General features: G+C 38.1%; 1 protein-coding gene across 4 annotated transcripts in view; it reads right to left on the bottom strand.

Moving 5' to 3' along the window:
- Positions 1 to 21,937, bottom strand: part of USP45 (ubiquitin specific peptidase 45) — a 2,611,314-nt gene that overhangs the window by 1,162,535 nt on the left and 1,426,842 nt on the right. For 3 of the 4 annotated variants that reach the window (XM_044065122.1, XM_044065103.1, XM_044065112.1), the window contains exon 8: positions 17,655 to 17,785. In XM_044065122.1, the coding sequence (XP_043921057.1) occupies positions 17,655 to 17,785 (131 nt within the window). Of the gene's footprint in view, positions 1 to 17,650; positions 17,786 to 21,937 lie in introns of those variants that run through there. The other variant, XM_044065130.1, reaches the window with a different exon arrangement.

Genomic DNA, 21,937 nt, shown 5'->3' with positions numbered 1-21,937 from the left:
TGCTAACCGACGACATTTCGGGGTAGTTAAATCTTGAACCAAAATATTTAGAAGCAAAAATATACCGACGCTTAATAGTGTGTTGGTTAAATTTAGCACAAAACTGACAGCAAGGCATATTATGATATTGGCCTAGGCAAGGAATACAGTACAAATGAAAATCCTTATGACGTATTTGCTTCCCACAAGTAATGCAATTATTAACTTTTACTGACATCGATAAGGAGCAAGAAAAAGTTTCCCCAACAGGGTACTTAGCTTTAGTTTGAAGACTTCGAATCTGAAACTCGAATACGAAAATTTCAGGAGTCGGCCGTCCGGCACTTGCGAACTGCTTCTGCTTCAGGCACAGCGTGGCAAGAAAGACTGATTAAAATGGCATCGGCTGCATGCTTTGTATCCCTGACGACCTGACGTCATGGAAGAGGAGACAGCAACCGACGCAGGACCCAAGACTTTGTTATTCAGGCTGACTGAGGGCAACCTGCCAGCAGATTACCTAAATGTAATGACTGCAACAGTGAAACACGAAGAGCATCTTGCTATTAGCTGTCTGTATTCTTTCTATTCCATTGTTTTGAGGATGGATTTCACTGTACTCTTATGACCTGCTAGTTGCTTTCTCTGTCTTATTGCACTTCCTGTACTTCTGTTTTGAATCACATTGTATAACTATTTGTGACTTTTATTACGTTTTAAAATTTATATTTGCTTCTTTTGTTACTTTGTAAAACTTATGACTACTTTGTAAAAGTTTATTTTTGCATAGGTATTGGAGCTTTTCTCCCTGGGTCTCCACTGAAAATGAGCTTTCAGCCCAGTCAGACATTTTACCCAGTAGCAAATGTAAAATAAAGAAAGAAAGAAAGCTTTGCCAGAGAAAAACGACATCAGAAAAAGAAAAAGTGCATGTATTTGCATGTATGTGCGTCCGGTTGTCTGCAGTGTCTGTGAGTGCATGTATGTCAGTGTTTGCAAGTGCATGCATGTGACTGTGCATGACTGAATGTGTATATGCGAGTGCATGTGCATATGCAAGTGTGCAGCTGCTTGTAGGAGAGTGAGTACGTGTATACGACTGTACATGAGTATATATGTATATGCAAGTGTGCACTAGTACACATATGCAAGTATGTGAGTGCATGTATATGACTGTGCGTGAGAGCATGTGCCTGTATGCGAGTATGTGTGGGCATGCATGTGTGTGTGGAGGGTTCAGAATCAGACATAAGGGAGGTTGCTCCAGACAACATTATTTTTTTTAAACTTTAAAGCATGCATACCTCTGAACTGTCCAGATTTTTGCCTCATATTTTTTGGTCTGTTCTCATAAAAGGTGCGATTTTCTGGGAAATCATTGAGGATTGAAATCCCAAGTAATGACATGCATTTGAGTTTCAGACTTCATTTTCTTCGGATATTGCATTCTAACACAAATCCTGTTATTCTAGCAACCTTTTAAGTTTAGAGCAATATTTAAAATCTGGCCCTTTGTCCCACCATTACGTTAAGCTTTAACCAGACTTCTTCCACTAAGAGGCTGAGAGGTATTCACAGCTATTAATGGAAAATAGTTATTCATTTTATTGCAATATTCCTTCTTTTCAGTTAAAAGAAAAGGTGGTAATGTAAAATTCGTCAAATATTACTCAACAAATGCATTTATTTATTTATTTATCTTTGTTTACCAGGACAATGTGACTGGGTAATACCCATTTTCAGGCTGAGGCCCAGGGAGAAAAACTCCATTTGCTTACATTGCATTACACTAAGTTCCAGTTAAACACAGATTAGTTATTAGTATTTCTATTTACATTTATACACAGAGAGTAGCAACATTTATACATTCTAAGATTTTACAGAGTAGGAAGTAACTAAAGAGAAAGCCCACGTGCAACGTAGTGGGTTGTACAGGCAGCAATTATGTACAAAAATTATACTGTCATTTCAGTGACAGGTTGAGATTATGTATTTGGAGAGTATCATATGGAGAACACAAAGTCTTAACCTTGTGATGAGCATATGCAGGACCAGCACTGGTTAAGGTGTCTAAGCAAAGGATCAAAACTATGGGGTTCGTTGGAGAGTTTTATTTGTGTGGGGATACTATTCCAGAGTTTTGCAACATACTGGAAGTAGAGCAAATCTCCTGCAACATTATATGACTCATTTGTAAGTAATAAGAATTTGTTACTAGAATGGAGGTTCCTTGCTGGACAGTAGGGCAGTAATAAGTTTTGTACTGCAGGGCATTTTTTTGGATGATGAATGTGTTTGTGTGTTGTAGTTAGTTGTCAGCATGTTAGGTAGTCGTGCAGTTCAAGCCAGTTTAATTGCTTTAAGCTATGACAATGGTGGGCCCTATGAGGGAGACTGGTGGCAAATTTAGCTATTTTAAAGTAGCAGGAGGCATTTCTGTGCAAATTCATCTCATCAGGAAACCAGCTCTTTTTTATTGTGAAGCAGCAACTTTAAATTATTATAATATACCAGTGCATGGGAGGTGTGGTGGTTTTGACCACAAAAACAATATTTTGGAGTTCTTAGTGCTGCACAGGCAACACATTATCTGAATAATTGTTAACAAATATTATCTTACACCTCAAAGATCATTACTTATAATTCTTAGCTAGTAGAAGTTACTCACATGGTTTGTTTTCTTTTATATAACTATATTTGCCTGTGTCTTAAGTGATAATTCCATAAAGGTGTTTGCCACCACAGCAGGCTGGTAATTTGCCTCAGATGCAGGTGAGAGACTCTGCTGTGGTCAAGTTGGTTCCTTAGACCACAATCCTTTTTTGCTTGATCCCTCTGTGTGGCAAATACAGCCACTGTGCACTGGGGGTTAGCAATGTTCAATGCAACTGTTGGGCTCCCCTTAGTTGGCAAAGGAGAACCACTTTTGTTGGTGTTGCATGAAGGGGCAGGGAGAGTGCTCCTAATTAACTAGAATGTTGTGCCCATCCCTGAGGGACCTACTGCTGCCATTAAAAAAATGTTTGCTTTAATTTTTCTGTCAAAAAGAAACAGAAAAGTAAACTTACAGTTTTGCCTGCTCCAGTTTCATTGGACAGGAGTAGCTTATTAAGTCTGGCTCCAGGTCTTGTTTAGGCTATCGACCTTTATCAAGTGGTTTCTGGTAAAAGAAAAAAGTGATTCTTCTTTTCCTGAAGAGATTCAAGAAATTAAATCTAGAGAGGAATGTGATGGAACATATACATTTTTTCTCTTCAGAATTCTGATTCAGACTCAGTAGAGAGCCATATTACCTGAATCTCCGTATCAATGATTCTCTTTTCCCAATGCTATTTCCAGAATGTGCAAGTGTATTCAGTGGGAAAATGCTGAGGATTCTCAGTCTCCAGAAAATACTATCAGCTGTTACAGAAGGAATTTCCTGAACCTTTAGTCATTCCCGAGTTCTGCCAGCTCTGCAGGAAGTGTACGTCATTGCCTGCAATTTTCCTGATACTCAGCATTCTTCTTCTTTCAGCTTTTCCCGGTTAGGAGTCGCCACAGCGGATCACCTGTCCGCTCATGATTGGCAGTGGAGTTTTACAGTGTCAAGTTGCCAGCCAAGTGCCCAACCTTCCACAGAAGGCACACACACGCACTCACACCTAGGGCCAATTTAGAGTGTCCAATCCACCTACAGCATATCTTTGGGATGTGGGAGGAAATCAGAGCACCCGGAGGAAACCCACACGACCACAGGGAGGATATGCAGACTGCGCACAGAAGGCACCCCAGCCAAGGATCAAACCAGTGAACCTTTTGCTGTGAGGCGACAATGCTAATCGCTGCACCACTGTGGCTGCCCTTTCCTGATACTCAGCTTACTGCCCCTAAAAGGCAAATAGAATGTATAAAGTTTCTCAGTCTTTCAAGTTCTCGTACACTCTTCCCAAAATGACTCAGCAGCTATAGCTTTAGTTAATCCAGCTGCTGCCAAACATTTTAACTCTAATCCTTATCCTTTCACAAAGATGGTAAAACAATTCTTAAGTTTGGAGAAAGTTGTTTGTTTCTGCAACTTTAATTTTTTATAATTTTGAATTGTCAGGCTCATATATTAATGTCTATTGTGACTAATTGTGAAAATATGAGGAGTGTTTTATCTGCATTTCCTCCCTATGAGGAAAAATCTGCTTTATGTTTTTTTGGTTTCTTTTAATTTTCAGCTCATTAGTAATTTATCTTATCTACTTATCTACTCGGACTCTTTTTCAAAGTGTCAGGAATCTCTCTATTTGGTGAAAGATCTCACATTCAGACTCGGATTGCAGGAGAAACTCAGTACAAAGAGCTTTTCTTCCACATGAAAAAAATATATCTACATTTAAATCTATTCCAGGGTTTTTCCCTCTGGTGTTACACATACAGCCACTGCTGGGGTCCCCTTATTGGGCAAGGGAGGGAATAACTGAGGATTCTGAGTTTTATGACATCAATTATTCTCATGATACCTCTGGCAAGAATCCACAAGATAAAGATACAATGGTATCTGAAGTCTCTGACACCAGCAGCACCAGTTATCTTTTCAGATTCCAGTTCTGGGATGTGTGAGAACAGAAATCATTTGGTGGAGACATCAAGTACCCTGAATCCAGGTCTCTCCCTCTCTCCTCCTGCTCCAAAACAGTCAGCCACCGCAGTTACCTTGCACTCTGCTAGGGAGAAAAAAGTAAAAGGTATCTGGGGCAACAAGCACATTAATGTAAAGGAGGACAACAAAGTCAGGCACAAGAACAAAAATGTAAAGGACAAGTCTGTCCTTATGAAGGCACTCGACTCTCTAAATCACCTTTGGTCTCCAGGACCATTTTAAATTCTTATGGACAATACCACAATGATGTAGTACATAAAAAAAGCGAGGGAAATCCAGGTCTTACCTCCTTTGCAGACTAGACATCTTATCATTGGATACAGCTTTACAGCAGAATCTCACTCTACTACTTACATTTTGTCACAGCAAAACTGTGTGGCAGACAAGCCGAGAAGGACAAATACAGACATTAATGAATGGAAATTAGATCGGGGGGGGGGGTCTTCCAAGACCTCCATCTGTAGGGAGTTTCTCAAGTAGGCGTTTTTCCTTCCCCATGAGCAATCAGCTGACAAAATTCTACTCCAGGACTTCATGCTAGAAGGCCTGGAAGACAGATGCCTTTTCCTTTCCTTGGACAAGAATATTCCTGCAGGCTTTTCCACCCTTTCTGATATTCAAGGTAATTCTGAAGATTCAAAAGGAATCCCCCAAGATCACCATGGTGACTCCCTTCTGGCCCAGGCAATAGTGTTTATCCCTTCTTTTGGATCATAAGAGGTTACTAGACTAACAGTCCCAGGGCCCTTACAAAACTAGCCAAGTTCAACACTTGGCCAGGGGCAATTACCAAACGTTGCCTCACAGACTGGATCTAGTTACACAAGAATAGAAATGAAAGAGGTAATTGGGAACATATTTTGTGGATTGTAATGAGATGACAGACGTTAAAAATTCCCTGCAGACTACTCTATCAGAAATACTGGGTGAACAAACTGGTGTAATTAAGAAAATTATTTTTTTGATCTGTGATACAGAATCAGAATTGCTGATGCATAGTACGGCCTTGCTGAGTTTAATTCTAGTGGCTGCCAAAAAAGCACTTACTAGAAAATGGAAATCAAAGTCTAAACCAGCTCTGCTAGATGTAGCAAATATAGTAACAGAGATAAAACAACTGGAAGTGGGAGCTTTAGAAAAGGACAGGAACAAATTACATGGAAAAAATAGGAATGGTGGGAACAATACACACAGAATAATATTTTGAAGGAGGAATGTGGTTTAAGGGAAGGCAAGAACTAAATGAACTTTATAATGTTTAACTGGCAATGACTGGACAGATAAGTGATGTATAGTGTTTGCAACAGAAAATATGTCAATATGGTTTGTCTTCATTTATATAAATGTATGATTGCCTACATCATAATTGATAATTTAATAAAGATGTTTCTTGTTAAAAAAAAAAAAAAAAAAACAGGGAAATGTTACACATTCCAACACCAAACAACTTTAACTCACTGCCTGGGTCTTAGGAAACAGAATCAAACTGAACAGGTAAACACTGGTTCAATAACAAATTCAAAAGCAGCAAGTAAAACAAAAGAACCAGCTAACACAGCACTGTATAAAACACTTGTTTAATCCAAAAAATAAAAACAGTGAAAAATACAACAGATGAGTACTTTCACACCAAAGGTGCTTCATCTTAGGGTATTAGTACCTTTTAGGCACTTGTTTACTGAGGTACTAATGGAGGCAAGAAGGCCCTCTAGTAGAAAATCATATATTAGCAAATGGAAAACACTTTCTAGTTGGTGCCAAATACATAACCTGAACTCAAAGTAGTGTTTCACTTGTTTTACAATATTTGTGTGAGTTGCTTTTCTATTTGCCTGTCTTACTCCTCTATCATGATTCATTTGTTTGCCATTTCAGTATGTCTGGCCATGCATCCCCCTTTTTCAAGGCATTCCCATGTCAACATATTTTTAAAGGGGTTTTGCATAACAGACCTCCAAGAAAACTAGTGGCTCCTCTTTGGGACATTGATTTTGTGTTACAGAAGCTGCCACTTGCTCCATTGAACCAGCTCATCTGGTTGACTTGAGGTTCTTAAGATGGAAAACAGTTTTACTCCTTGTTTGATCTCTGCAAGAAGAATATATGAGTTGTAAACTGTTATGGTCTAGGTCAACCTTATTCCACTTTCCAGAAGACAGGGTTTCCTTGAGAACTAATCATTTTTATTATTTTACTTTTATTTTACATTTGTTTACAGGGAAAGCCTGACTGGACACAGGACCTTTTTCAGCTGTGGTCCGGGGAGAAAAGCTACAGTAATAAAATTTTACAATTTTTAAAAAACAAATACAAATACCAGAAATAACAAATACATAGACAAGAAAAAAGAAGCAGTAAAAAGTAGTACATTTTCATAGACATATATGGGAGAAACAGTGAATAAAGTTAAAAGATTTATGCAGATTCACAAAAGTATATTACATGGATTACCTTACTAGTAAAGCTGAGATATAAAAAGAATAAGCTCTATTAGTTAGAGGCATTCACATGAGCATTCAAAAAGGACTGTATCAACCACAGTGAAAAGTACAGTTTAGAGATACAAAAAGGCAGTTTACCTACAGGTGTTGATTGTTGGCTTCAGTGAGAGTTTTGGTTTATATTATTACAAGGGATATTAAGCTAGTAGAGAGAGTAAGGGAGGTCTATCTAGGAGTGTTACAAGGGCATAGCCAAATGTCTGAAGTATGACTTAAGAAACCTTTTAAATTGTGAAATAGAGCTATTTGCAGTTACAGGGGTTGGACGTTTATTCCATATTTTGGGAATGTAGTTTGAGAAGAGAGAATTCCCTGTTAGATTGTTGGATTTGGTAGTGTCTAAAAGGTATAGGTTAGTACAGTGGTGATGACGAGAGCTTTTGTATGGGAGTATAATAATTTCAAGTGCAGGAGTTTTACCAGGTAGGTGAAGAACTGTGTGTGCAAGGGTAAGCTGGTTAAAGCACAAAGGTGAAGTTGCCAATTTAGTTGTTTAAGAGCTGTACAGTGATGTGACCTATAGGAGGTACCTGCTGCAAATTTTGCTATTTTACTATAGCAAGGTTCTAGTTTGATTAAGTCTGTTTGGCAAAGGTTGGTTAGTATTGGGAAGGCATAGAGGAGGGTTGATTGGAGGTGTATACGGGCTATGGTAGCTTTTGTGTTTTTTGTTAGAAATAGTTTGTTATGGTATATGAAACCAAGTTTCTTGTGGACCTTCTTGATGGTTTGGGCTATGTGTATATCAAATTTTAGGTTACTGTCAATTTTTATCCCAAGCAGTTTAGTGTGTGGTACTGTGTTGATCACGGTTTTATTTTTGGACAAGATAGTGAATGACTGTGAAGCTGACTGATGTCTAGTTGGGCTAAAGAGAAGGAGTTTAGTTTTACTGGGATTTAGAATGAGTTTGGAGTTAGTGACCCATGTTTCTACAGACAGGATGGAATCTTGGGTTAAGGTGTGGAGGTCTTGTAGTGTGGGGGATGCACATATTAGGGTAGAGTCGTCTGCGTATTCAACTATAGAGGCATGAGGTGTGGAGGTACTGAGTTGGTTGGTAAACACAGAGGAAAAATAGAGGACCAAGGATGGAGCCTTGAGGAACTCCTATGAGAAATGGGAGCAGGGGGGAGAGTTGATTTTGCCATTGAACGGCTTGTAGTCGCCCAGTTAGGTAGTTTTGGAACCATGTAATACTAGAGTTACTAATGTTTAAGGTGGAGAGAATGTTAACATGTTTATTGTGATCTACCATATCAAAGGCTTTGGAAAGGTCTAAGCATATGGAAGGCACATATTGTCCGTTGTTCCTATGTTGGTTAACAATATTAGTAAAGGACATTAGTGCAGTAGTGGTGCTGTGATATGGTCAAAAGTCATGTTGGGTGTGTGATTATAGTTTGTGGGTGAGAAGGTGGTTCACTAGTTGGGTATGCACTACTCTTTCTAGTATTTTGGACAAGGGTGATAGGATGGCAATAGGACAGTAATTTCTGAATTCTGTGGAATTACCTCCTTTGAGTAGTTTTAGTATGTGGGAAGTTTTCCAAATACTGGGTACATGATTCTCAGATATTGAACTGTTTATGAGAATGGCTACTGGATAGGATATAGCAATTGCTGGCAATGTTTAGAAAGTCAGCAGGGAGATTACCTGCAGCTAGTGTGGTTGTTTTCAGTTTCTGAAGTATTTTTTTATGTATTTAACAGATATTGGCTGTAAGCTAAAGCATAGGATATTATTATGGGAGGAGGTACTAAGTTGGGGTAGTGGAGATGTGGGGTTGTTGATGTCATACTGAGAGTTTGCCACAGCTTGAATAGTTTCTGTAAAGTATTTATTGAACTGGGTTGTTATATTGTCAGAATTAATTGTTGTTGGGTTAGGGGTAGTTGATTTAACTGGATGATATATGTTATTAATCGCTGTTCACATTTTTGAGGCTGTTTTGAATGTATGTTCTGAATGTTGTGGTAGTAGTTGATTTTATCTGATTTCACTCATTTCTTTACTTTGTTAACGCAACTCAAGGAATTTTCATCTAGCTAGTTGGGTTTTATTTTTGTGAAGCTGTTCCCCATGCCTTGTCTCTAGCTTTTAATAGTGATCTACATTCTTTAATCAGCCAGGGTACATAATTGGGTTTAATTCTGATAGTTCTGGGTTGTGTGCAGTGGTTTAATAAATTTAGGAAGGTATATTGAAGGTGCTTACTGCATCCTCTAGTGGTAGTTGTTTTAGTGAATCCCTGTTGCAACTATTTAGTGCAGAAATGAAATTGGGTTAAAGTTTCTTTTGTCTCTGATTAGGCAGTAGGTGATCTGGATGGATTGGGGAGTGCGTGATCAAAGAAGAAAGGTTGGGTGATGGTCACTTAGGCTATCGGGAAGACAGCCTGTTTGAAATGCTAGGGAAGGATTGCTAACCAAACTCCAGCCAAGAACTGACTGTAGTTTAGAAGATTTGTCAATCCTAGTAGGGGATGTGATTACTTGGGAGACTCCGTGGAGGTTAAGGTGGTCTGTTGGATTTTGTGAGGAGCAGTTAAGCCAATCAATATTGAAGTCATCTAGCAGGACAGTTTCTTGTGGTAGGGATGTGGTGATCGAATGGAGTAAATTTTCCAAGGTGAGGATATTTCTAGCAAGTGGAATATAACCTCCTATGATGTCAATGTGCTTTTTGGGGCTGATGTTTAATTTGGCAAATAGAAGTTCAGAATTATCAAAGTCAGGGGTAAATATATCTACTTGGTCAAGTATTAGGTGATTTTTGGAGAGGATTACTACTCCTCTGCCCTTTCTTGTTAACCTGTCTTTACGCAGAATATTATAACCAGGAGCTGCTATCTCATTCTTGTTACTGTTAGGTTTAAGCCATGTTTTGGTTAATGTTACTATATCTGGGAGTATAGAAATAGTAGGGTATGCAGGTCATGAATTTTATTAGCAATACTTCTTACGTTCATGTTAAAGGGGAGTAGAGATGATTTGTTGTTTTAGTGTAGTGGTCCTATGTTAACAGAGTTTGAGCTACTTATTATGTTGGATGCTGGCATGGGGTCTGGGTTGGGATGTATGCCCCCAGATTGACTTAACAGATTAAGAATGTGTAAGTAGAGTTTCATACATTTATTAATTAGTTTGTCATGTCTGAGAGTTTGGAGAAAAGTTCCTTGGTAGAAGGAATCTTTTTAGATTATAATCAGTGTTGGTGGTAGAGAACAGGGTAGATGTTATAGTGTAGTACATAGGGTTGCTTAGGTATATAAATGGAATGGTTTGCCAGGGAGGGGAACTGGTATTTTGTAGAACAGTATGGTATGATATGAGGGAACATAAGAGCATCAAGATGCTAGCAGTGATAGTGTGGAGGAGGAGTTATCTGAATGTACCTCATGGTGAGGGAAGGCAGTTAGAATGAGACTATTATGTGTGCAATAAGAGTAGTGTGTGACAACTGAAAGAAAAAGGCAAAACTTGTCAACAACTGGTACATATCCGTTGTTAGGAAGAACCACCAACTACAGGATATTTACACAAAGAAATGTATTCTTCACTCTCTAGCGCCTCGGTGTAGCCACCTTCCAGGAGAATGAAAACTAATTCACAAGCAGAACATTTTAGAAACAAGAAACACTCCATCAAATACCAATTAGAAATCTAACTGGATAAAAAACTAATACAATTAAAGTAAACATTTCCAATTTACTTCAGCATTCAGTCTTAAAGGGACAAACTTCTCATATTTTAAAATATACATACAGATTCTTTGTACAAAAGTTTTTACTTTAATAAAACTTCATTTTCATGATACAATTTAATTTGTTCTAAAACACTTCCCTGAAGTAATACAAAATTACTACTATGTTTATCTTTAAAATGTACAGCAATAACTTTGTCCCCCCTCTGATTCCTGATATCTCTAGTATGTTTCATAAATCTTGCCTTGAACGATCCTTTTGTTTCCCCTATAGAAAATAAATTACGGAGGCATCTCAAGTCATACATTACTCCATTACTATTACAAGAGAAGGTACCTCTTGGTGTGAATTTAATTCCATTTAGGTATTCAAAAGAATTTACAATATGCTGGCATACCATACAGTTCCCACATCTTTTGGTGCCCATAAAATTACTAGTACTAGTGATGCCCACATTTGGTAATACAAATTTAGCAAGTATGAACATGTCTTTCAAGTTTTTACCTCTCTTATATGAAATTGTGGAAATATTCTGCAGTTGGTGGCTCTTCCTAACAGTGGATCTGTACCAGCTGTTGGCAAGAGTAGCGTGTGAGTACGGCGTCTACTGGTAGTGAAGAGGTGTATGAGTGAGTAAGAGTCTATTTCCAGCAGGGGTTTAATTAATATAATTAACTACTGGTGATGTGGAGTATGTGCGGAGTAAAGTATGATCTTCAATTAGCTTATGTAGGTGTGGTATGGGTGGTGACTGGAGGCTATGTGGGAGGGGTTGCTAAGTATAAATCTAAAGTGAGGGTGGGGGGGACTGGGGGTAGGGTAGTAGAGAGGAGTAAGCCCGAACAAAGGGAGGGGGAACAAAGCGGGATGGCCCAGACCCCTTGCGCAGGACTGAAGAAAAAAACAGTCACTAAGGTAAGTTACATCTGAAAAATAGATCTGGAATACAGGGGGAGAAAGTATAGAAGGGTGTTTTTACAGGGTTAAAATGGCATTTAGAACTAATCCTTTTATGCTTAAAGTGGCATTCAAATTTACTTAAAACTATCCATATCCTTGTATTATTTCCTGAGCCCCAACATGGGGGGACAAGATACTTTATACCTTGGATGTCCACATACCGTTCAGGTACTATCTTAACATTACAAAATTTTTCAGAACTTCTAGTCAGCTGTTCATTTCTTGTTAACGTAAGGAGAAAGGACAACCTGTGTCACACCAGGCTATTTCCAAATCGATATCTCAGGCTATTACCTTTTGTTATTCCCACTGCAACAAAACTATTCCAGGCAGGGTCAAGCCATAGTCTATCATGCCTTAGTTTCATCTATGGCTTTTTAGGAAGGTCTGAATTACAGAAGTATTCTAGAAGCAGTAATGGAGTCCTCAGTTCATACTTTTACAAAGCACAAGAAGCCAGATTCCTTCTCCAATTCTAGGTCAAGTTTTGCTAGGATCTTTTTCCAGGGCTACTTCCCAGTTGTTCTAAGCTATGACAATCTACCCATATAGCTTAGACTATCACAGAAATAATTAATATGAAGAACATAATACAGTTGTGTAAATAAATTTACCATGGCAGTAGATGTTCAAATGATCACTGTTGCAGTAGCCCCTCCTTCCATTCACCCCCCTTGTTTTTTGATGTTTTTTATTCCAGTATGTAGACATTTGTTTTTGTTATTCCTAGCAGTGTATCCTCAGGCCTCAGCCTCCCTCTCTCAGTTGGCATGAAAGCTCTTAAGGTCTTGGTGCCCAAACCTGTCTTGTTAGCCAGCTCAGCTCAAGCTAATGGCTTGGTTGAGTGTAAGGTGCCCTGAAGCTTTGCAGGACATAAAATGTATACCTCTGGGTACTGCAAAAGGGATCATTTATAAGTCTACTGTTATAGTAAATTTAATACACAACTGTACTTTTCTACAACCCAAAACGATTACATGCAAATTTGCATTTTATTTCATTATTATTTTCTACAGTTGGACTGAAAACTCATAATACAGATTTATGTAGCAAGGTCTGTGGCAGTGCCTATTTGTGTGTGTGTTCTTTTAATAAACTCGGAAACCAGCATTTACTGTCTCCAACACACTAGGACATAGCAGAGGAAGCAGAAGCATGGACTCTGGTTTTAGTCTATTTTTGACTACAATACCAGCAGCTCACTGTATACTTTTTATTCGAATTTGAAAATTGCCAACCTATCTTCACTGTATCCACTTTCAGAATATAAAGTGTACATTAGGCTATCTGGATATGGCCAGAAACAGACTGAAACCACAGAGTCAATGCCATACAGCAATTACAGCCTCTATATAGTTTAAGTGTTGCAATGCCAAAATATTACACAGATGCCAGAGTTTAACATAGCAATAACCCACGCCTGGGTGTGGGTAATGCTGGATTTACCCACGGTTGGTGTGGTTTGGTCACGAGGGCGAAGCCCCAGTGGCCAAACAAAGACAACTGTGGGTAAATCCAGCATTCAGAAGTGGTTATTGCTATTATACAATGACATTATTTAAGAAAAAAAATAATTACTTTTCTTAAATAATGGCATTGTATAATGCCTTCCGCAGCTGTCTGGTATTCTGCGGCAGTTCTGATGTACTGTGCATGCGTATGCTTACGCAGTACATCAGAGCTGTGGACAAAAGCAACGGAGAAAGCAAGATCTCCGTTGCTTTTTACAAACTGTCTTGCTATGTTAAAGGAGTTTAACATAGCGAGACAGCTTTAAAAAAAGGGACGGAAAATTTCCGTTGCTTTTTTTAAAGCTGTCTCGCTATGTTAAACCCATTTAACATAGCGAGACAGTCTTGAAAAAAGCAACGGAGAAAGCAAGATCTCCGTTGCTTTTTACAAAGTGTCTCGCTATGTTAAAGGAGTTTAACATAGAGAGACAGCTTTAAAAAAAGCAACGAAGGATCCCCGTTACTTTTTTTAAAGCTGTCTCGCTATGTTAAACTTGTTTAACATAGCGGGACAGTATGTAAAAAGCAAAGGAGATGTTGCGTTCTCCGTTGCTGTAAAAAGAGTTATACTGATGGAAAAAGTCTGGGCGACCGGACCTTTTTCCATTACTATAACTCTGATTGGTCAGTGTGCACGTTTTGGAATATTAACGGGGGTGGTTGTTGTATAATGGTCCTGTTAAAACTTCTGTCCTCCTTTCATTTACTCATTCAGATTTTTAGCAAACAGCATTTTTGAATGGTATACTCAAAGGCCAGACATTCAGGTGAAAGTACATGTTCTATTTACACTTGGAATGGGGTGAAAGAGACAGTAGTTTCATTTATAATTTTACTATGAAATTTATGTAGAATTATTCTTAATGCAACAACAGTATAAGGGCTGTTCAACACATATATGTGTACATCTTTTATTACTGTTAACAGTAGAAGAAAAAAGTAAAAAAATGTCCTTTTCAGGTCAGTACCTGCACTATGACCCCTCCCCCCCAGCCTTCAGCATCTTCCGGCACATCTGGAACACGGGTATTACATGGTTAGACTTGTAAGAGCCCTACAGTCATTAGCCTAGTAATCTCCTATAAACCTATGAGAAACAAGCCATCTATTAATTCTCTCATTACTAGAGTGTCTTGGCATGTCCCAAACTTACTGAGGAAAAAATAAGATTCTCAAGTACACAAAAGGAATTATAAACATCTCTACAAGATGGAAAATGAGGAACATAAGGAAATTATCTCATAAAATGAAACAAACTTTCAAGCAGTTTCAAGTGTTACTTTCTTCTAAACAAATAAAAAAGCAGGATATTACTAATGCTGTGAAAAACAGGATCAATCAAAGTACTGACAATAGGGATCAAACTTTAAGGAACAAAGATATACACTGCAAAATAATTTTCAAAATAATGACTGCACATATCAATTTCAACAACTTAAGCAATACTTGAGATATGGAAAGCTCATCTAAAGTTTCAGAGATATTCAAACGAAACAAAGTATAAAGGACTGAAAAAAAAAAAAAAAAAAAGAACCGAGAACATTTAATGAAATATTAAATAATGTCGAGAGTTTGGAAGCATTTGTTTTATTATATTATTCAATCCCACTCACTGCTAACTTCAGGCTCGTTAATGTCAGCACCCTACAGTCACAGTCAGGCTCAGCAGAGCATAGGGAGTAGCCTGAGCATGTGGTCTGCCCAAAGCCATGGGTGGCTATGTCTGCTCTGTCCTCCCACCCCTCCCAACCAAGTATCATTTCTCTTAGCCATGATCTTTGCCATAACTCTACTAGAGAGATACTCAGCATGGTCCCTCCCCAGGATGGGCATGCCCATCCTCCCTACCAGCACCATCAAAACACCAAACCTGCCAATCAAACACTGGTTGCCTGGGTTATAGTCAGAGCTTCATCACTTTGTGCTACCAGGCTCACTAGCTTTGAAGCATTCTACTTCCTCATTTTAATGCATTATGCACAAGACATGTCAAAACTATTATAATGCAGTCTTCTGTAACAACTGTACAAAACATCGTAACTTACCTTCTCATAGTTACTGTGCTTTCTTACCTTTTTTAACAACAGGGGGTTTAAGATACTGTGTCACAGCTATTTAAGAATGTGAGTCACTGTAAAGAAACACATTTCTTCTGACTGACAGTCTTTCAGGACTTAACAGTGGCGCTACGGACATGAAAGCACCCCATACCTCCTACCTAACAGGCCTTTCCTGGACTACTTCAACAAATTATATTACACAGTTCTTAGCCTTTTTGAATGACAGGAACTCACTGTTTTCCCTTTTTTCTCTAGGAAGCTGTATCACTTAATAGGAAGCTGTATCACTTAATAGGAAGCCTGATACATCTGCTACGGACAATTAGGGAGCTGAATGATACTGGCCTTTTCCTTTATGATCTTTAATCGTGTTATCAGCAGAAAGACAAAATGTAAGGCCTAGGTGACAAAAAAATCCAATAACTGGGTTTACCCCCTATGGGCAGCTTTTTATATTGAGTTATACCAGTCTGCATCATAAACACACTTCGATATGTGGACATCAAGTCTGTTGGCTATTGTATTAAATTTCATTACTGTGCTTGCACTTTCAGACAATGGCAGCTTTTGTATACCTTCTTACACCTGAATCAGAATGAAACTTAATTAAGTACTAACATGAGCCACATAACTAAGGACCCTGACCAGAGCCACATAACTAAGTACCCTGACCAGCCAACTTACTGACCTTACAGACCTTTTTACAGTATCTATTCATAAACTTTGATATTTTATCAAAAAGTGTGACTGCTGGAACAGTCTTTCCTGTTTCATATGACGTGTGTGTGTGTGTGTGTGTGTGTGTGTGTGTGTGTGTAGGGGGGGGGCAAAAGAAAGACAAAGGCAGAAACAGAGACATATAACAGATGGAACGACCTTATAACTGTTACAGAAGTTACGACCAGTTGATGGAGTTCTATCAAACCTGCTTGCCCTTCAGAGATGGGGGCTGTGCATAATAAGTACTTTGATAACTGAGCATTACATTCTGGATGGTTTGGAACATAAGAGAGATGTTCTGCTTCAGCTCTGGCAATCTTATCATCTTGGGGAAGAGGGATCTCCAGTCAGATATCTGAAAAATGCACCAGTACTGCTTACAATCTCCAAAGATATGTCCCTAAGCCAGGAGACTGAAACAGCATCCTTATGAACTAAGTCACGGAAGGGAAAAGAAGAAAGACAGAGGTACAGTTTGCTGCACATAATATTTCCCTTAAAGATGACAGTAGGGATGGGTTTCATTTTATTTTTCTCTTCCTCTCTACAAACCTAGCATTGGTAACAGAAAAATCTCCTTGATTCTGTATAAAAAGAACAGTGTTAGTTCATGCTAAGCATTGACACCACTTGCTGCTGAACCAGAATGAGTTATTGGACATTTTTTTTTAAAATACTCTAACAAAAAGCCTATATACACAGCATGAAGAGAAGTTAAAGGAGTGCAAGCGGATGACTTGGAAAACAAAATTAAATCTGTGGGAACAACAGTATTAGGTTTCTCAAAAATAATAAACTCAAACTCTGGCTGAGCTACTTCTTACAGCCGTAAACTTATACTTAAACGGTCAATCACAGGTACTGATACTGGTTTACTTTTGTTTATCTTTCACAGCTGAAGAATGTCTCAGAACCAGATCACTTACACAGTTAACAGATAAAAATAAATATATAATTTTCTTACAAATACTATATTAGAATTCAAACCAAAATATTAACATTCAATCTCCACAGTCAATATTTTGAACATACAGATCTTAAATTTAAAACACAGAACTTGTGCAAATTGAAGTACATACAGGTCAAAACTTTTGTAACCTTTATAATTTTATATAAGAACTCAGTATTACTGACTGACATTAGAGATATTATGCAATGTTTTTTTTTATTAATGAATATAAACAGAATTTTAATTTATTGCAGAACTGGTCAAAACATACCAAACCAAGAGATGAGAAAACTACATTCAAGTTGATTTAACAATGGTCATGCAGTGAAAATGAATTTGAGGGGGAAAAAAAGTCTATAATGTGTAAATGGAGAGGAGGGCAGGCTGTTCGACGTTTCAGTTACTTTTTAGAGGGTCCTCGTAATTACTGATAAAATACAAGTTAAGCTCAAGTAGGCAAGCTGCTCTTGCCTTCTAGTTTTATCACTGCATTTTAGCTATTAACTGTTTTAAAATACATGCATTCGATCTGGCAGCTTTTGATATATAATATGCAGCACACCAGCACAACAGAAGTCCAGTTTTTCAAATGTCACTACAAGTACATGCAACTTAAATAAAGAATATCAGTACTTACTTCTGACACAGCTGTGTAAACAGTATTTTGGGAGAAACAGGCCCCTTTCCAGTTTCTTTCATACTGTGAAGTAACAAAAACATGGCTGATGTCAATGGCCCAGGACGTGGAAGAGTCACAACCAAAGGATCCTGTTGATCAAGACAAGCATCAGATTAATATTCCACCACAATTTCTAGCACAGCAAAATAAAAAAGTAACCATTAGCCACCACTGTAAAATGTAAGAGTAGAATTTATGAAGACTTGACCTCCTTCAAATGCTAAATGGCCAAGTTTTTGCCTCTCTTATATTTAGAAGGTGGCAGCATAACAGAAAGCATATGTTCCTTCACATTCATTCTAAACAATGCAACATGTCAAAATAATGTTTTTAAAACGGATCTACTTCAGTAGATCGAACTTTTATGAGTTTGAACATATTAAAACGCATCTACTTCAGTAGATCGAACTGTTACAAGTTTGAACCACATATGACCGAGACCATATGTTCAAACTCATAAAAGCTCGAACACTAAAATAAAAACACATAAAACAAAAAAAACACAAAACTAAACGTCTACAGCAGTGTAGCTATGCCCCCATACACCCCCCACACCCCTCTTACTTAAATATACCAACTCCGAGATCACATTACATTGCAGAAATGGGAAATCTTCCCTTTCCACTCTGTACAGAGATCTCCATTCAGTCTGATTGAACTTTTACAAGTTCGAACGTATGGTCTCGGCCATATGTGGTTCGAACTTGTAAACGTTCGATCGACTGAAGGGGACCCTTTTAAAACACAAGCTATGTACTTACTAGAACATTAGATTTTCCTAGTTTCTGTCCAGAAACTGGAAGTGACAGACTGGTCACCAAAAGCACCTTTATTTTTATGGCAGCAATAAACTTTTGCTGCCTCAATCTCCTCCCCTGTCCCATAATGCTCTTCTCCGTTTTGAGCCTTCAGATTGAGTGAATACAGCCATTGCTGTGGCTCTCTAAGAAATATAAGGAAAAATATCCATGCGCTTAAGGAGAATTTAGAACCTGGAAAATAATTTTTAAGACCTCCTGTTCCTCAGAATAAGGCAGGTCTGGAGGGGAATAGGAGGACAGGTTGTTCCACTGTCTGGACAACCTGACATTGAAACTAAAGGACATAATTCCCAGCAGAACTTGCCTAAGATAACAAACCTCCATGAATGGTGATCACAAAGGATGCCCAAGCTCTGTGTAAGAAGTCCAAACTGTAACTTTTGGCAAAAGTAAGTAAAGTACACCTTGTGGCATCAGCACAATTTTTTTCCAACTGCAAATTTCTAAGAAAGGCCAAGAATGTAGCTTGAGCCTTGACAAAGGGTGCTTTTGATCAAAAAGACAGGGACTTATGGCAAGATGAGTAACAAAAGGCAATACCAACAGATATATATTTTGACAGTGTGACTTTAGTTAGACTATGAACTTTAAGACTAGGAAAGGAGATCAACAGCTGGTCATCCTTCCTAAGTTGTCTGTGTACATGTAAATAATATAATTTATATGTCATATATTAGAATGATTCAGGAAGAATAATGGAAGATGAATGGATTAGTTCAAATTTGACTGTGTGGTAATTCTGGCATAAAGGATGGGTTCGTCCTTTGTGGTACACTGTCTTTATGAAAAATAACATAGGGGAATTTAAAAGACAAGGACTGCAGCTCAGGAACTAGTCTGGCAAAAGTGATGACTCCCAGAAGGAGGGTTTGCCTTGATGGGAATTTAATGTCAGTAAAGCCAGCAGGTTCAAAGGGAAAATTATTACATTTCTTCAGGATAAAATCAAGATCCCATGGGGAAGCAGGGTGAGTTAATGGAGGTCTAGAATAAAATACTCCTTTAAAGAAGACTTTGAAAAGCTTAATCAAGGCTAAGGATACAGAAGAGAATCCCTGATGATATGAAGGGACTATAGTGAAATGAATCTTAATGGAACAGCAACTAGCCCATGGTTTAAATTAAATATTTTTAACAATAACAGGCAAATGTGAGCTGCTACTGGAGCCATACGGCATGCAACTGGAGAACACCTGGAGGGCTCCAGGGTGTCCAAAAAGCAAGGCTCTGAACTAATAATGGTTGGCTGCCCTGTGAAATTGTGTGAATCTCATGGATGATTCAGCTATTTTTGTGTACATGTAAGCATTCTGGATCTCCAAAGAGTACCATCCAGTCTCCTTCCTGCAAGCACAATAAGATGTATTGCACCAGAACCATCAAGAGAGAGACCTTCACGTGATGACTCAGGTGACCAAGGGTTAGACTCAATCTGAGGCCCTGAATTTTTTTCTTGGGGGGGGGGCAACAAGCATCAAAAGTAAAATTCCAAGATGGCTGCATTTTCAGTAACCGCTAATTTCAGCTTTCCCAGTGTGAAAACAGAAACTCAGAAGAGAGGGCCAGTGAACTTGTAATTCTGGAAACATTTCTGTCAGTACACTGCCTGAATGCAAGCAAAAAAACAAATTCAGAAAACCTGAAAGAAAATCAATCACAAAAGCTAAGGAAAAACACTGACTATGAATAATTTTGCCACTGTTCTGCAAAAAGCAGTGCAAACTCCAGCTTGATGCAATACATGACTTCCAGTAACCTAGAGGAACAAATAAGTCAAATGTACTCAGAGCATTGAAGGAGTACATCAACTCAAATAATAAAAGGCTGTAAAAATGGAGGAAGCTCTAAAAACATAGTCAGATGAAGTGATAAAACTGTAAAAATCAGAGGTTGAAATGAAAAAAAGGCTGGCTGAATATGAGACTGCTCAAGAAGAGATATTTAAAAAAAATAACAGAATTAAAGGACAAATCACGTAGAAAAAACATGTTCTGCTCTACCACAGAAGCTGAAAGGAACAAGCTGTATTAATTTTATGAAAGTATAAATATGCAACTGGACTGGTGTTCCACAAAAGCAGTTGTTAATTGAAAAGCCACATTGTGTGTTTGCTCCAAACCTGGCCATGAGAAAGTAATCTAGACCTTTAATAGTAAAGATGCAATCCTACAAGAAAAATGAGCTGATTCTGACAAAACTGTGGCAGAAGGACAAAGTACTAAAAGTGGGAGACAGCAGAGTGTTTGTGGAAAATGATTGCTCACTGTACACCAAGCAGAAGAGGAGCAAATATATTCCACTAATCAGGGAATGTCAAGAAGCAGGCATGAGATTTAAGCTGCTGTACCTAGCCATTCTTAAAATATTCTTTCCTAGAGGGACAAAATCATTTTTTGATGCAGAGCTTGCTAAGGAGGAAATACACAAGTTTGTACAACAAAAAATGAGTTATGAAACAGAAGAGTCTGCTTCTTGTTCTTCTGGTAATAAAGATCACAGAGAGACTGTGCCAGTGAAACCTTTTCCAATGTTTCAATGAAAAATGCTTGAGAGACAGAAAAAAGCACAAGAGCTGACTAGAAGAACTGGGAGTATGTTGGAAATGAAGACTGGGAGACTGGGTTTGGGAAACAGAGATCAACATGAATAAAACTAGCAACTCGAAAATTGGCATATAAATCTGGGATTACAAAGTATTACTTAAAATTGTGAAACATGACGGAACAAGAAAACTGGAAATATTGGACTTTTTTTTACTTTGTTAAACATGTAGGGGACTCTAAAACATATGTCCATTTCATAATATTGATGTTTGGAAGGACATTTTGGGGGGGGGGGGTTAACTATAAATAAAATTAAAAATTGTTCTTAATAGTAATGTTTATATAATACATGACATATTCTGCATGCTATAACATTTTCTCTATTTTCAAGTGCAATGGGGGTACTAAAGTAAACTGGTGCCCAGTTTTTTTTTTTTTTTTGCCTTCTTCTTTCCTTATCCTTGTTCAGTTTTAAGAAATATAGGCACTTCAACATAAAAAAGAAGGGTCTGGTCAAAAGTGCAAGATACAAGAAAAATTGTTGTCCTTTTTTCACTATTGCATAGGGGAAAGATTGGATTAAGGCCCTTGGCTTAATCTAGTAATAAGTTTTAAGAGAAAGCAAATAAATAAAAAATAACATTGTCTAGCAAATAGATGCGTGTTTGTAGAAGCAACTCTGTATCTGGTTATCATGTCTCCATGGAAACAATCTGATAAAAAGCAATACAAACAGAATACTTATTTCTTTCAATGGCTAGGAGATAATGTGTTCTGAAAGCATTCAAGTGCTTTCCCAATCTGGGAGAGTAATAAAGACATGGCAAAACCAAACAGCACTTAGTAGAAACACAGGCTGCAACACGCATCTTAGCAT

Source organism: Protopterus annectens, chromosome 1.part0 (genome assembly GCF_019279795.1).
Source record: "Protopterus annectens isolate FY-2018-M chromosome 1.part0, PAN1.0, whole genome shotgun sequence".
Classification (NCBI taxonomy): domain Eukaryota; kingdom Metazoa; phylum Chordata; order Ceratodontiformes; family Protopteridae; genus Protopterus; species Protopterus annectens.
Note: the sequence above shows the minus strand (reverse complement) of the source record. Positions and strands in the feature narration are given on the sequence as shown.